Below are 14,648 nucleotides of genomic sequence, written 5' to 3' on the forward strand. Positions count from 1 at the left end.
CACCAAAGCTCAACCATGTGGAGGCTCTGAGGTGAAGTTTGGGTTTCAGATGGACATAGAATGATTATTAACACAAATTTTCATTTGGTGCTATTATATAAGCTGAAAAAGTGGAAAACATCCTAAATGATCAATGACAAGTAAAAACAGGTAGGAGTAACTCTACAATAGTCCAAAAATAGAATACTATGCAATTTTTAGAGATGCTTTTAAGAATAAGGTATGGGAAAACATTCATAGCAAGGGTAGAAAAGAAACAGGTTATAAAACAATATGTATAGTATAATCTCAGTTTTTAAAGGAAACAATGATTTAAAATTTTTTATCTTTGCTTATCTATATTCTAAATTTTAAGTAAGACGTACTTGTACTCCCACAATGAATTAAAACTATATTTAAAATTCGAATAACAGCCTTCAATCTGCCAATCTCTCATCTTTTTTTCACTTAATTGGTAAAAGTCTTCCTCACAACAAGCTTCAAAAAAGCTGGTTCTAGTGATACACTGGACCTTGATAATCTCCATTTCAGGAGACAGCAAAAGCCCAGAATGTCAAACCTCCTCTGGCAATAGCAAGCGTCTGCACACTTTCTGACACCTGCCCATCCCTGTACACCCACACTTAGGAAGCGCACGTACTTGTCTCCCGTAATCGTAATCGTGAAGCCATCATATTCCTTCCCTTGGTCTTTGAGGCTGGGAACTTTGGTGTTCACAGTGAACCCATCCTTTGTTTTAGTATTAAACTGCTTTCAAGGAAAAAGAAAATTCACATTACTAGTGAGATTCATGGTAAATTCCCAATCTGCAGCGCCAACTCTGACTTTGATGTTTCTAAGAAGGCTCAGAGAATGCAAGACATTGTGTCCTCTGTCCTGGCAGCTGGTGTCCAGGACGCCTACGCCCCATCCACTCTCTCAGCCCAAGTCACTCTCCCCATCCTGGCAGCTAGTGTCCAGGACGCCTACGCCCCCATCCACTCTCTCAGCCCAAGTCACTCTCCTCATCCTGGCAGCTGGTGTCCAGGACGCCTACGCCCCCATTCACCCTCTCAGCCCAAGTCACACTCCCCATGGCCCCAGAGGCCAGAAGAGAACCTCAGAGCAAAAGGCACACAGCTTTCTTCGATGGCAACTCTCACTCCTAAGAACTCCATTTGGGTCTTTTCTCTTGTTCATCTTAATTGGCAGAAACTTTGACACTAAGCAGAATAGCTGTATTCAACATACTACAACTCAAAATAGCACCATGCATTTTTGCTAGTGCTTCTTCAAAGTAGACTCTTATCTGTCTGAAAAGCACTCAGAATTTTGTCAACCAAGAATTTCATACACACACATGCATAAACCCCAACTGTGCAGACCAGAGTAACAAAGCAGAGTATTCTAAAGGAACTGGAGGTAAGAATGGCTTTTAAGGGTGATGAGTATGAACACAGCTTTCTGTTTAAAACACTTCTGACAAACTGAAAAGCCAATAAATAGGTGTTGTCATTGCTCCAGAAGCATCCTCCCCAAATTCGGTTGTAGCCAGCATTTTTTAGGATTGACAGACTTGAATGAGAGAACCGACGGTAAAATAAAAAGAGGTGGTGCTTCACAAAACACACTGGAGGAAAAAGCTGTCTAAAAACAGTGACCAGTGGACATTCACTAAGGTCCAGGGAAGGGTGAAGATGTGTGGATGTGGGCAGGAAGGCTGGCAGCAGGGGCTGAGACAAGAGATGTCTTTGTATGAGGACAAGGACTTTTAGGGGCAGAATGTGCTAACACTTAAGGGTATGCGTCAATTCTCTTTAATGCTCCCTGCATGCCTATAAGATAGGCCACGACCTCAATCTCACAGGTGAGGAAACCCAGTTGGTGAGATGAGGCAAGGTGACGTCCTGCCTGAGCTGCACATGGAAACGGGGACCCAGGCCCTCATGACATCCAGTCCCCTAATTCACTAACCAGCTGCCCAAGGGGAACTGAGGTAACTCTGAACCTGGCTGTTTGGCTGAGGTATGTCGTGTAGAAGAACCTGTCAGGGCATCACATTCAACAAGCACTTTAAACACAAAGGCATAGTTTCATTTACTTCTATGTGTGCCTTTAGAAACACCAGTACACACACAGCCTGGGTGGAGGCATGGTGTGCAAGGCCACAGTGAGATGGCCATTCCCAGATATAGCCAAACAGGCAATGACTTTGCATTGGGAGCCAGACACTGGGGGTGGGGGGGTGGGGGGGGGTGATGCTGGGCCCCTTAGCAGCTCTCCAGCAACTGCAGCCTTTTGTGCATTATGCTTTTCTTAATACACACACACACACACACACACACACACACACACACACACACTCTACGGGCTTCCCTGGTGGCTTAGGCAGTAAGGAATTTGCCTGCAATGCAGCAGACCCGGGTTCAATCCCTGGGTTGGGAAGATCCCCTGGTGAAGAGAATGGCAACCCATGGCAGTATTCTTGCCTGGAGAATTCCATGGACAGAGGAGCCTGGTAGGCTACAGTTCATGGGGTCACAAAGAGTGGGACATGACTGAGCAACTAACACTCTCACTTTTCACTTCCATATATATGTTAAAATATCCCTCAGCTGCTTCCGTATTCTGCCTAATATAGTAAATTTAAATGCCGAAAATACCCATTGGAAAGCTAAAGACTGAAATCTGAGTCAGGCTCCAGTTTCTTTCTGTCTGGTGCATCCAGCAGTCCTTGGTGGGGCCATTCTGCCCCCTGGGGGACATTTGGGGAATTCAGGGGAGAGTGTGGCTACGAGGATGAGGTGCAAGGGACAGTCACACGGGCATGACTCCCACTGGATCTGCATATGGATGAAGAAGCTGTTTACAATGTAATAATCACCTAGGCCTGGACTCAGACTCCAGTTTACACTCTCACGCTAAGTATCTGCTACAGCTGAAACACCCACTGACTTTTCTAGAAATGCAAACAGCACATAAACTGAGGAAAGAGGATATCTGTACATTGTACAGAACTTATTAAGTGTGGTTTACCATCCATTATGGAAAACCGTATCACCAAAGTCATAGCTCATGATACTTGAGTCACCAAATGACAGATGGCTGCAGGGCTGCCTCTGGAGCCGTCACATTCACCAAGACTTCACACACATGTGCAAGCAACCGGCTACTTCTTTGTGGCTTCTCATGAAGATATGCCTGAATGCTGACCTACTGTTTCTTGCCTATAGACAACTTAGCTTTTAGAGCTCCTTAACAGCACTATGGTGACTTTCTAAGGGATTTTTTTTTGAGTATGTACATTCTTATGGATTTGATTTTAGTGTAGTAAAGGGGCCATCTGAACAGGTTTGCTGAAGTCAGGTTTGCTAAGACAGGTTTGAGAATACTGAGAACCACACCTCAGTTCACAAGACCCTCAGAATAACCAGGTTGGCCAGAAACAAGGCTCATCAGCACAAAGAGCCTGGAGGAGAGCCAGGAGCGATGGCCCAGCCCAGCGAGCAGACAGGCCTGGGGCGCAGGGCCAGCTCGTGGCTTTGCCCATGACAAAATGCCTCCTGGTTATGCTTTAGAAATGTGTGAGCTTTGTCAGACACAGAAATGTCTTATCATTTACTTGATGTACATCAGTCTTATCTACTATAGCTACAAGGAGAATATTTATTCAAGTTTTATGTTATAGGTCAAACTATTAATTGAAAAAAATCAAATGTTCCTGCTGTGGGCACATTTTGGGTACTTTGGAGAAAAGGTTCATAAAGTTCTAATTTCTTAATGGCTTATGCTTTTAAAACAACATAATTATTTCCCCCTGATGGGCCCTTTATCTTGAATTCAAATACTTCTGATACTGACACTGCCACACCTGCTTTTCTCCAGGAGCATTTGCCTGGCCTACCTTTCAGCCTTGAACTTTTTGAATATCATTTTCTTGCAGATGTTTCCAGTGAACAGAACGCAGCTGGGCTTTAAAACACCGATCTGAGATGCCTGTTCTTTCGGGGAGGGAGTCAGTCACTCACGACACATCACCCATTCTACACACTCCCCCCTTATCTTAATGCTCCCCCTTCTCTCTTTGTCAACCTTTAGTTGAATTGACTTTGCTTTCCTTATTGCATTTTCCTACCTTCTAGGGTCTGCTTTAATTTTGGTTATTATTCAGAATGTGTTTTTATCAGTGTTTTTAAGTGGCACACTTTATAAACCTTAAAATACTAATAACATTAACAATTATGCATCTAATGATAATAAGTTCTTCTTTCAAAGAGTACTAATTTTTTCCCCTAAAAACAACTACTGTGATTTTGATGATAAATTTACCTTCATAATTGGAAGGAGGTCTTCCACTTTGTGGACCTTTTCCAGAGCTTCTCTAACTTCCAACAATCCTTTAGGATTATTAGCGCTTTAAAGAGGAAAGAGAGAGAGACAGCAACTAAGATTAACACAGAAGTCAGTAATTAGTTATGCTATTACCTTTAATTTAGATAAATCCTTAATTACAAGTGGCTCAATATTCAAAATGGTGGACCACAACCAAAGTATCGAAATAAGGGAATAGTTTAATCTAATAAGTATTGCGCTACAGATGAGAATTAGGGAAACAGCAGTCTGTCCAGATGTGAAATAGGGAAGATCAGAACGGATGGACAGCCAGTGTCTATGTGGACATGCATGGGTCAGGGCTTGGTTAGAAAACTTTTGATCCTCCTATTCCAACTATAAAATTAGAAGTATACGTTTTTTATTCCTAAAGTTGCTCAAATGGAAGTATATTACTAGGCTTTTATACCAATTTTATATTTACTTGGTGACAACTAACCTTCAGAATTCTTTTTCCCTGGCCTTTTGTCCACTGTCCTATCTACACTGCACAGCCTCTCAGTTGAGGGAGAATGAGTATTAAGGCTAAAATCTACCATTTAATCCCTAATTAAGAAATTTAAAGAAACATCCTGCTTTTACTGAATTCAAAGACAGGAGAGAGGCTAGAAAAGCCACAAGACTGTAAGATTAAAAACACTCAGTTGAGGTCCATGGATTTTGTAAAGCTGTTAAAAAAAAGGTTGATAAATGATTACGAAAGGCTTTATGATTCCAAACACTATGTAAAAATGTGATATACTTTGTTCAGTCTGTCAATAGGTGTGGTTTCCAAGTTTCATAAATATAACTAATGAAAAATATATAAAATCTATCCATTACCATGAAAAAGAAAATTGAAAGATTACCCATGATAAACTAGAATTCTATCTTTAATAAAATGAAGAATTTTCTCAAAATATTCCAGGTATCTCATGTTGATCACCTGACCCCTGTTAAGAAAAAAAATATATATGTTGAGAATGTTTTTACAGTGAGATATGTTCCATAGTATCTAATTTCAACATTAATTCAAAAGGACAGTAAGAGAGCGGTGAGAATAATGTAGCCAAGAGGTTTGGGGCATTGGTTTGTTTGCAGTCAAAGAACGGGAGAAACAAACGCCTGTCTTAGCAAAACTGATGGTCAACAACAGAGAGCACTCTGGAAGAAAGGCACCAAACTCAGTCCACAGATGCCAACGCAGGGAGAAAAGTTCCCAAGTGCTGAAATGAGGCCCAGACTTATTTGCCACTTTCCCGTTAAGAATCCCTTCCTTTTCCCGGCAATATATCCCCTCCCGTTCCCAGCGTTCCTGACGGCCATAGCTGCTAATACTCCTACTGAGTGTGTAATTGACTCGCTGTCTTCATCCCCTCCACCACTGTAAATAAACAGTATTTTCCTCCCATTCCTACCCCAACCTCCATTTTCAAAACTATCCCAAGACTTCCCTGGTGGTACAGTGGATAAGAATCCGCCTGCCAGTAAAGGGGACACAAGTTTGAGTCCTGGTCTGGGAAGATTCCACGTGCTGCGGACCAACTGAGCCCGTGTGCCACAACTACTGAGCCTGTGTTCCACAACGAGAGAAGTCACTGCAATGAAAATTCCGTGCATTGCAACTAGAGTAGCTCTCACTCGCTGCAACTAGAGAAAGCCAGCCTGTAGCAATGAAGACCCAGTGCAGCCCCCAAAATAAATAAATAAATCCCCCAAATATCCTAATAATATTTCCATTAAACTCAAATGTTGAAGTTGTATAGTACAATATTTTCTTGATTCACGCTTCTGGAATTAGAAGCATTTTAAATGTGACAAAACTACCATATTTGTAAAATTTAGCTATAATTAAATTCAGTGGGTCCCCTTGGAGCTGCTGCTTTTAATATTTGCTCATCATTTATTGAGAGGGTGGGATAATAAGGTGAGCACTTTACCCATACCCCTGACTTATCAGAAGCCTCTGGACAAAACCAAAGCTCTCCAATTAACCTGGTTCAACCTCCCAGGAAGGCAGCTTAGCGCCCAGTGTCTTTAAACCAAACCCTTTGTGTGTCTCACGGTGGCTCAAGGGGGAACCTTTCCCTCACTACAAGAATTCTTTGAGCCACAATACTATAAGTATATAATATAATGGTAACGTCATGTCATCCATCTATGCACTTTCTATGATAATTTAGGACCATTCAAAGATGGACATCTAGGCAAAAATCTGGCATTCTACCCTTCAACTGAGCTCTGCACCAAAGAGATTGGAAAAGAGGTATAACACTTCTTTTTGCAACCAGGCCAGCTCAAAGTAACGCAGGCAAGACCCTGCAGATACAGGGCTAATTTGTGTCTGAAAGTCACCAAGAAAGGAGAAACAGGTTGCTTGCAGTCCCTGTAAATTGAATATTTAAGATAATCTCCTTGGACTTCCCTAGTGGTCCAGTTGTTAAGAATCAGCCTGCCAGTGCAGGGACAGGGTTTGATCTCTGGTCTGGGAAGATCCCACACGCCTCAGGGCAACTAAGTCCAAGAGCCACAACCACTGAGCCCCCATGCTGCAACGACTGAAGTCCACACACCTAGAGCCTGTGCTTTGCAACAAGAGAAGCCACTTCTCACTACAATGAGAAGCCTGGGCACCACAGCTAGAGAAAGTCTGCACGTAGCAACAAAGAGCCAGCACAGCCAAAACTAACTTAATTAATTTAAAAAAACTGCTACGAAAACAGGAAAGAAAAACAGAATGTTCATACCTGATTAAATTGATGTGGTTGTTAAAACCTCTGCTGAGACTTCTTGCTGGCATTTGATCCAACCACAGCACTGGTTGGTCTGGGTCAGCAATCCTATAAAAGAGAGCTTATTAAAAATGAAGACCTTACAAAACCTAGAAATGTTCAAAAGCATTAAAATAAAACATGTACAAGTCTTTGTGAAAGTGGGGAGAAAACTTCTCAGTCCATTACATCTAAAAATATGAAACACAAACCTGCAAATTCCAAAGATATTCCAACTGGACCAAGTAAGAAGTCAGTGCAGGTTTACCAGGAGAGCAGTGTTTTTCTCATGAAAAGGAATAACAGCAGGAAACATAACTTATAAGATCTATTATTAGTTAATAAAGGAGGAGGAAATGGCAACCCACTCTAGTATTCTTGCCCGGAAAATGGACAAAGGAATCTAGCAGGCTACAGTCTGTGGGGGGTCACAAAGAGTCAGACATGACTGCACACTCATTAGTTAATAAGACGGGATTCAGAATCTGCTAACTAGAGGAGACTTAACATTATATTACATCGATTAGACTTCTGGTTTATTTTCATTTAAATGCCAGTTACCGTCTCCATTTTACCGCGATGTCAAACATGTCTCTCCACTGCATCAGCCGCGTTTTCCCATTCATTCGGACCTTGGAATTCGTCCAGGTGCGCTGTACAGCTTGCATGACCTCTAATGCGGCCAAGCCCATGGCTAAAAGAAGGAAACATGGGGAAAACAGAGTTTGTGCGTACCCTTTAGAGGAAATGATCTTCACCAACAACTCAATGAACAATTCAGGAGTCATTAAGAGAATCACAAGTATTGGTCATCCAACAAGACCAGAGATGCATTGCCATCAGGACGGCCTGATGAAAACTCAGCTCTATTAGAGGAAACTGGAGACTGCAGACTTGTCCCCTCTCAATCCTGAAGGAACTGAGGTTCAAATCCCTCCTCACCCTGTAGGCGGGAGATGGCTCTGGTGGATGAGCTGTCTGACTCAAAGCAATAACTGATGGCCTACATTCTACACCTACACCAAAGCAACAGAACGGGAGCCAAAGCCAGAAGCATTCTTCTCTCAGAATTCAGTATGAATGAATCTACTCATTTCTGTTTATATCCCACAGAGATTTTGAGTAAGCACAACAAATGATTCATTTCAAAAGTACAACACAGTTGAACAATCCTTGCTCCGTTTTCAGATCATTTTAAAATACCTCTGTGTATTCTCTTGTTTGGCAGGAAACCAGGTGTTTCGTATTGCATCAGGGATCCCAAACGATCAGCCACACAAATCAACTCCTGGACCTCCGGCTTGTAACTCTCAAAATTCTGATGTAACACATCTCTGGAAGAAACATTATGTACACGATAAAGAGTTTTACAACAGATAGCGGTTATCCAATTTCATTTGAAAAGCAGTCATTTCCTCCAGTGGAACCATAATTGAGAAAATTCTGACCACATCATCTTTATTTCAGTGCTCAGTACCCAACCAGACACAAGTTAAAAGGACTCTTTACGCCAGTGTGTGTACAATGACCGTCACATGCTTGTTAGTAATGCTGGTAACTAGTTTGCAATCAATTACTTTGTGAACTGCTCCAGAACACATAACCTGCATGGACCGCCTCTTGTGACAAGCAACCAATCAACCCCAACACTAAGTCCATCCCCTACTTGGGCTCCAGGTTATATTATGCCAAGTGTACTTGAGTGTGTATATGACTGCTATTGTTTAACTGTCAACCTGCTAAAACTTTTCTAACAAAGCCTGCAATTCTAAGTTACAGGCCGTGTTGGGGTCTCCAAGACCCCCCCGGGTTCAGTAATTCACTAGGACTCCTGGGTGCTGTGAGAAGACATACAGCTGTCAGAGGGAAAAGGCATGGAGAGGGAGCACGGGGAATGAAGCCTAGAGGAAACCAGGCACACGTTCAAGACCCTGGGGAGACAGGTGGCACTAATTCCCTGAGTGAAATGCTCATGAGATACTTTGTACCGAGCACTGATCATGTGAACACACCTGCCCGGCAGGTACCCCAAGTCCCCAGAGGAGAGCAGATGTTCAGTGTGAACCACACTGTTCACACACAGGGCGCAGGCACTGGGGAGCCACTCTTAGCTCTGGGCACATCAGGTGGGAGGAGATTCTGAAATCCCTGTTTCCCGACACCAGCCTGGGGCCAGCCTGGTGACTGGCTTTCATACCCCCTGTTTTCCAGCACCATGTATTTCTCTAAAAGCAGGTGCTGGAGAACATATATAGCCCTTTGAGCAATCTATTTTGTTTTTATTATCTTGATTATTGAAACTTACAAAAGCATACAACCTTATTACTCAACTGAAACCAAAATAATTATGCAGCTCCACCTATATGTGTATGTCACTTCACTATCCTATTCTCCTACCCTTTAGCAAGAAGTTACTTACCTGGAATCTTCTGTTCACAATTTCCTTACCTTTATCTTAAAAAAAATAGATTACATATGTATATCTTTATCCTATAGTTTTGCTTATGAGCCTTATGGAAAAAATGTGACATTGCAACGTACCAACTTGCTGTTCTCACTCAACATTATATTGCAAAATTAGTCCACCTCTGACTTGGGTCATTTGTTTACGCTGCTGTAGAATGCCACAGTGTGTGGCAGTGCCACATGTGCCCATTTTGCTGCTCATAAACGTTTGGGATGATTTTGTTTCCAACTGTGAACAAATACTGCTCTCAACAGGTCTCCAGGCAGTTGTGCGCGCAAGCATATCCTTCTCTCCTGAATATGCACAGGAGCCCCAGCGAGAGACTGCAGGACACGCAAACGTTCCATTTTGCATGGCAATGAAAAGTGCTGCTGGCCAAAGTGAAAGGAGGAATCGACAGCCAAATATGTGAAATTTCCCCTTGATCCTGCTTCTGGCCAATGTTACTATTATCCAACTTGGCAACATTTGTTTACCTAAGTGGGTGAAACATCTCATGTGGCCTTACGCTTGCCATTCATGCTTTCCCCTTGGTAAGATCATACCTATTCATGTCTTTTTTTTTAATTTTTAATTTTATTGGACTTATTAGTTGTTTTACAATGGTTAGTTTCTACTGTACAGCAAAGTGAATCAGCTATAGGTACACATATATCCCCTCTTTTTTGGATTTCCTTCCCATCAGGTCACCACAGAGCATTAAGTAAGTAGAGTTCCCTGTGGTATACAGTAGGTTCTCATTAGTCATCTGTTTTATACATGGTATCAATAGCATATGTGTGTCAATCCCAATTTCCCAGTTCATCCCATCCTCCTTTCCCCTCGGTATCCATACTTGACGTCTGTGTCTCTACTTCTGCTTTGCAAATAAGACCATCTATACATTTTTCTAGATTCCACATATATGTGTTAATATATATTTGTTTTTCTCTTTCTGACTTCACCCTGTATGAGTCTCTACAAATGAATCAATTTCATTCCTTTTATGGCTGAGTAACATTCCATTGTATACATGTACATCTTCGTCCATTCCTCTCTTGATGAACATTTAGTGCTATAGTGAACATCAGAGCACATGTGTCTTTTTAAATTATGGTTTTCTCTGGGTATATAAACAATAATGCGATTGCTCGTGGGCTACCGTCTATGGGGTCGCACAGAGTCAGACACGACTGAAGCGACTTAGCAGCAGCAAGGAACCTCCATACTGTTTTCTGTAGTGGCTGTATTAATTTACATTCCCACCAACAGTGCATGCCCTCTCTAGCATTTGTTGTCTGTAGATTTTTTGATGATGGCCATTCTGATCAGTGTGAGGTGGTATCTCATAATTTTGATTTGCATTTCTCTAAGTATCAATAACCTCAGATATGCAGATGACACCACCCTTATGGCAGAAAGTGAAGAGGAACTTAAAAGGCTCTTGATGAAAGTGAAAGAGGAGTGTGAAAAAGTTGGCTTAAAGCTCAACATTCAGAAAACGAAGATCATGGCACCCGGTCCCATCACTTCATGGGAAATAGATGGGGAAACAGTGGAAACAGTGTCAGACTTTATTTTGGGGGGCTCCAAAATCACTGCAGATGGTGACTGCAGCCATGAAATTAAAAGACACTTACTCCTTGGAAGGAAAGTTATGACCAACCTAGATAGCATATTCAAAAGCAGAGACATTATTTTGCCAACAAAGGTCCATCTAGTTAAGGCTATGGTTTAACCAATGGTCATGTATGGATGGTCATGATTGGACTGTGAAGAAAGCTAAGCGCCGAAGAATTGATGCTTTTGAACTGTGGTGTTGGAGAAGACTCTTCAGAGTCCCTTGGACTGCAAGGAGATCCAACCAGTCCATTCTGAAGGAGATCAGCCCTGGGAATTTGGCCACCTCATGCAAAGAGTTGACTCATTGGAAAAGATGCTGGGAGGGGTTGGGGGCAGGAGGAGAAGGGGATGACCGAGGATGAGATGGCTGGATGGCATCACGGACTCAATGGACATGAGTCTGAGTGAACTCCGGGAGTTGGTGATGGCCTGGCGTGCTGCGGTTCATGGGGTCGCAAAGAGTTGGACACGACTGAGCGACTGAACTGAACTGAATAACAAGTGATGTTGAACATCCTTACATGTATTTGTTGGCCATCTGTATGTCTTCTTTGGGGAAATGTCTATTTAGGTCTTCCACCCATTTTTTTTTATTGGGGTGTTTGTTGTTTTGATATTTAGCTGCATGAGCTGTCTGTATCTTTTTAGAGATTAATCCCTTGTCAGCTGTTTCACTTACAAATATTTTCTCCCATTCTGAGGGCTGTCTTTTCATCTCGTTTATGGTTTTCTTTGCTGTGCAAAAGTTTTTAAGTTTAACTAGGTCCCACTTGCTTATTTTTGTTTTTATTCTTATTACTATAGGAGGTGGATCAAAAAAGATCTTGCTGCAACTTATGTCAAGGAGTTTTTTCTGCTTATGCTTTCCTCTAAAAGTTTTATAGTTGTCTGGCCTTCCACTTAGGTCTTCAATCCATCTTGAGTTTATTTTTGTATATGACGTTAGTGAGTGTTCTAACTCCATTCTTTTACATGTAGCTGTCCCGTTTTCCCAGTACGACTTATCGAAGAGGCTGTCTTTTCTCCATTGTATATCCTTGCCTCCTTTGTCAAAGATAAGTTGCCCATAGTGCATGGGTTTATCTCTGGGCCTTCAGTTCTGTTCCACTGAATTTATATTTCTGCTCTTGGGCCAGTAACATACTGTCTTGATTACTATGGTATAGTCTGAAGTCAGGAAGGTTGATTCCTCCAGCTCCATTCTTCTTTCTCAAGACTGCTTTGGCTATTTGGGATCTTTTGTATTTCCATACAAACTGCAAATTTTTTCCTAGTTCTGTGAAAGATGGCATTGGTAATGTGGTAGAGATTGCTTTGAGCAGTACAGTCATTTTCACAATACTGATTCTCCCAATCCAAGAACACAGTATATCTCTCCGTATCATCTTTGATTACTTCCATCAATATCTTATAATTTTCTACATCTAGATCTTTTGCCTCCTTAGGTAGATTTATTCCTGGGTATTTTATTCTTTTCGTTGTAATGGTCAATGGGACTGTTTCCATAATTTCTGATCTCTCATTGCTAGTGTACAGGAAATTCAAGAGATTTCTGTGTATTAATTTTGTACCCTGTCACTTTTCTAGATTCACTGATGAGCTCTGGTAGTCTTCTGGTGGCTTCTTTAGGCTTTTCTATGCATACTATCATGTCATCTCAAACAGTGGCAGCTTTACTTCTTTTTCAGTTTGGACTTCTTTAATTTTTCTTCTCTCACTGTCATGGCTAGGACTTTCAAAACTATGTTGAAAAACAGAGGCAAGAGTGGACACCTTGTCTTGTTCCTGATCTTAGAGGAAATGCTTTCAGCTTTTCACCATGGAGAATAATGCTTGCTCTGGGTTTGTCATATATGGCCTTTATTATGTTAAGGTAGGTGCCCTCTATGCCCACTTTCTAGACAGGTTTTTTTTTTTTAAATCATAAATGACTACTGAATTTTGTCGAAAGCTTTTTCTGTATCTATTGAGATAATCATATGGGTTTTATTCTTCAATTTGGTGTCTCACATTGATTTACATCCCTAGGATAAATTCCACTTGATCATGGTGTATGATCATTTTAATGTGTTGCTGGATTTGGCCTGCTGGTATTTTGTTGAGGATTTTTGCATCTATGTTCATCAGTGATACTGACATGTAACATTCTTTTTGGGTGTGACATCTTTGTCTGGTTTTCGTATCAGGGTGATAGTGGCTTTGTAGAATGAGTATGGGAATGTTCCTCTCTCTGCAATTCTTTTGCAGAGTAAGGATAAGTGTTAGCTCTTCTCTTAATGTTTGATACAATTTGCCAGTAAAGCCATGTGGTCCTGGATTTTGTTTGTTGAAAGGCTTTTAATCACAGTTTTAATTTCATTACTTGTGACTGGCCTGTTTATAATTTTCTGATTTCTTCCTGGCTCAGTCTTAGAAGGTTGTATGTTTCTAAGAATTTGTCCATTTCTCTCAGGCTGTCCATTTTATTGGCATACAGTTGCCTATAGTAGTCCCTTTAATCCTTTGTATATCTGTGATGTCAGTTTTAAGTTCTCCTCTTTCATTTCTAATTTTATTGATGTGAGTCCTCTCCTTTTCTTGATGAGTCTGGCTAAAGGTTTAACAATTTTGTTTTTCTTCTCAAAGAACCAGCTCTTAGTTTTATTGATCTTTGCTATTTTTTTCATTTCTATTTATTTCTGCTCTGATTTTTATGATTTCTTTACTTCTACTATCCTTGGGCTTTATTTCTTCTTCTTTCTCTAGTTGTTTTAGATGTAAGGTCAGGTAGTTTATTTGAGATTTTTCTTTCATGAGGTAGAACAGTATTGCTATAAACTTCCTGCTTAGAACTGCTTTTGCCACATCCCATATATTTTGGGCAGTTGTGTTTCCATTGTCATTTGCTTCCAGGTATTTTTTTAATTTCCTCTTTGATGTCTCAGTGATCTCTTGGTTATTTAGTAGGAAGCTACTGTTTAGCTTCCATGTGTTTGTGTTTTTTACAGTTTTTTTCCTGTAATTAACTTCTAATCTCATAGCGTCATGGTTGGAAAAGATGCTTGATATGATGTCAATTTTCTTAAATTTACTGAGGCTTGGTGTGTCACTCCAGATGTGATCTATCCTGTAGAATGTTTCATGTGCACTTGAGAAGACAGCGTATGCTGCTTTCAGAGGGAATATCCTATAAATATCAAGTCTATCTGGTCTAATGTGTCATTTAATGCTTGCGTTTCCTTATTCATTTTCTATCTGGATGATCTTTCCATTGGTGTAAGTGCAGTATTAAAGTGCCCCACTATTATCGTGTAGATTTCCCCTTTTATGGCTGTTAGTATTTGCCTTATATATTGAGGTGCTCCTATGTTGGGTGCAAAAATATTTCCAGTTGTTACATCTTCTTCTTAGATTGATCCCTTGATCATCATGCAGTGTCCTTTGTCTCTTGCAGTAGGCTTTATTTAAAGACTATTTTG

The 14,648-nt window shown here is 41.1% G+C and overlaps 1 protein-coding gene across 7 annotated transcripts in view; it reads right to left on the bottom strand.

The window, feature by feature from the left end:
- Positions 1 to 14,648, bottom strand: part of TTC13 (tetratricopeptide repeat domain 13) — an 81,679-nt gene that overhangs the window by 8,451 nt on the left and 58,580 nt on the right. For 4 of the 7 annotated variants that reach the window (XR_011253105.1, XR_011253103.1, XM_069572511.1 and 1 more), the window contains 6 exons: positions 8,325 to 8,455; positions 7,683 to 7,815; positions 7,098 to 7,190; positions 5,220 to 5,303; positions 4,309 to 4,393; positions 641 to 750 (listed from right to left, as the gene is read on the bottom strand). Coding sequence is in view for 4 of the 7 variants with exons in the window: in XM_069572511.1 (XP_069428612.1) it covers positions 641 to 750; positions 4,309 to 4,393; positions 5,220 to 5,303; positions 7,098 to 7,190; positions 7,683 to 7,815; positions 8,325 to 8,455 (636 nt within the window). In the remaining 3 variants the exon portion in view is untranslated. The remainder of the gene's footprint in view (positions 1 to 640; positions 751 to 4,308; positions 4,394 to 5,219; positions 5,304 to 7,097; positions 7,191 to 7,682; positions 7,816 to 8,324; positions 8,456 to 14,648) is intronic. The other 3 variants (XR_011253104.1, XM_069572512.1, XM_069572510.1) reach the window with 1 other exon arrangement.

Source organism: Ovis canadensis, chromosome 25, assembly GCF_042477335.2.
Source record: "Ovis canadensis isolate MfBH-ARS-UI-01 breed Bighorn chromosome 25, ARS-UI_OviCan_v2, whole genome shotgun sequence".
Taxonomy (NCBI): Eukaryota; Metazoa; Chordata; class Mammalia; order Artiodactyla; family Bovidae; genus Ovis; species Ovis canadensis.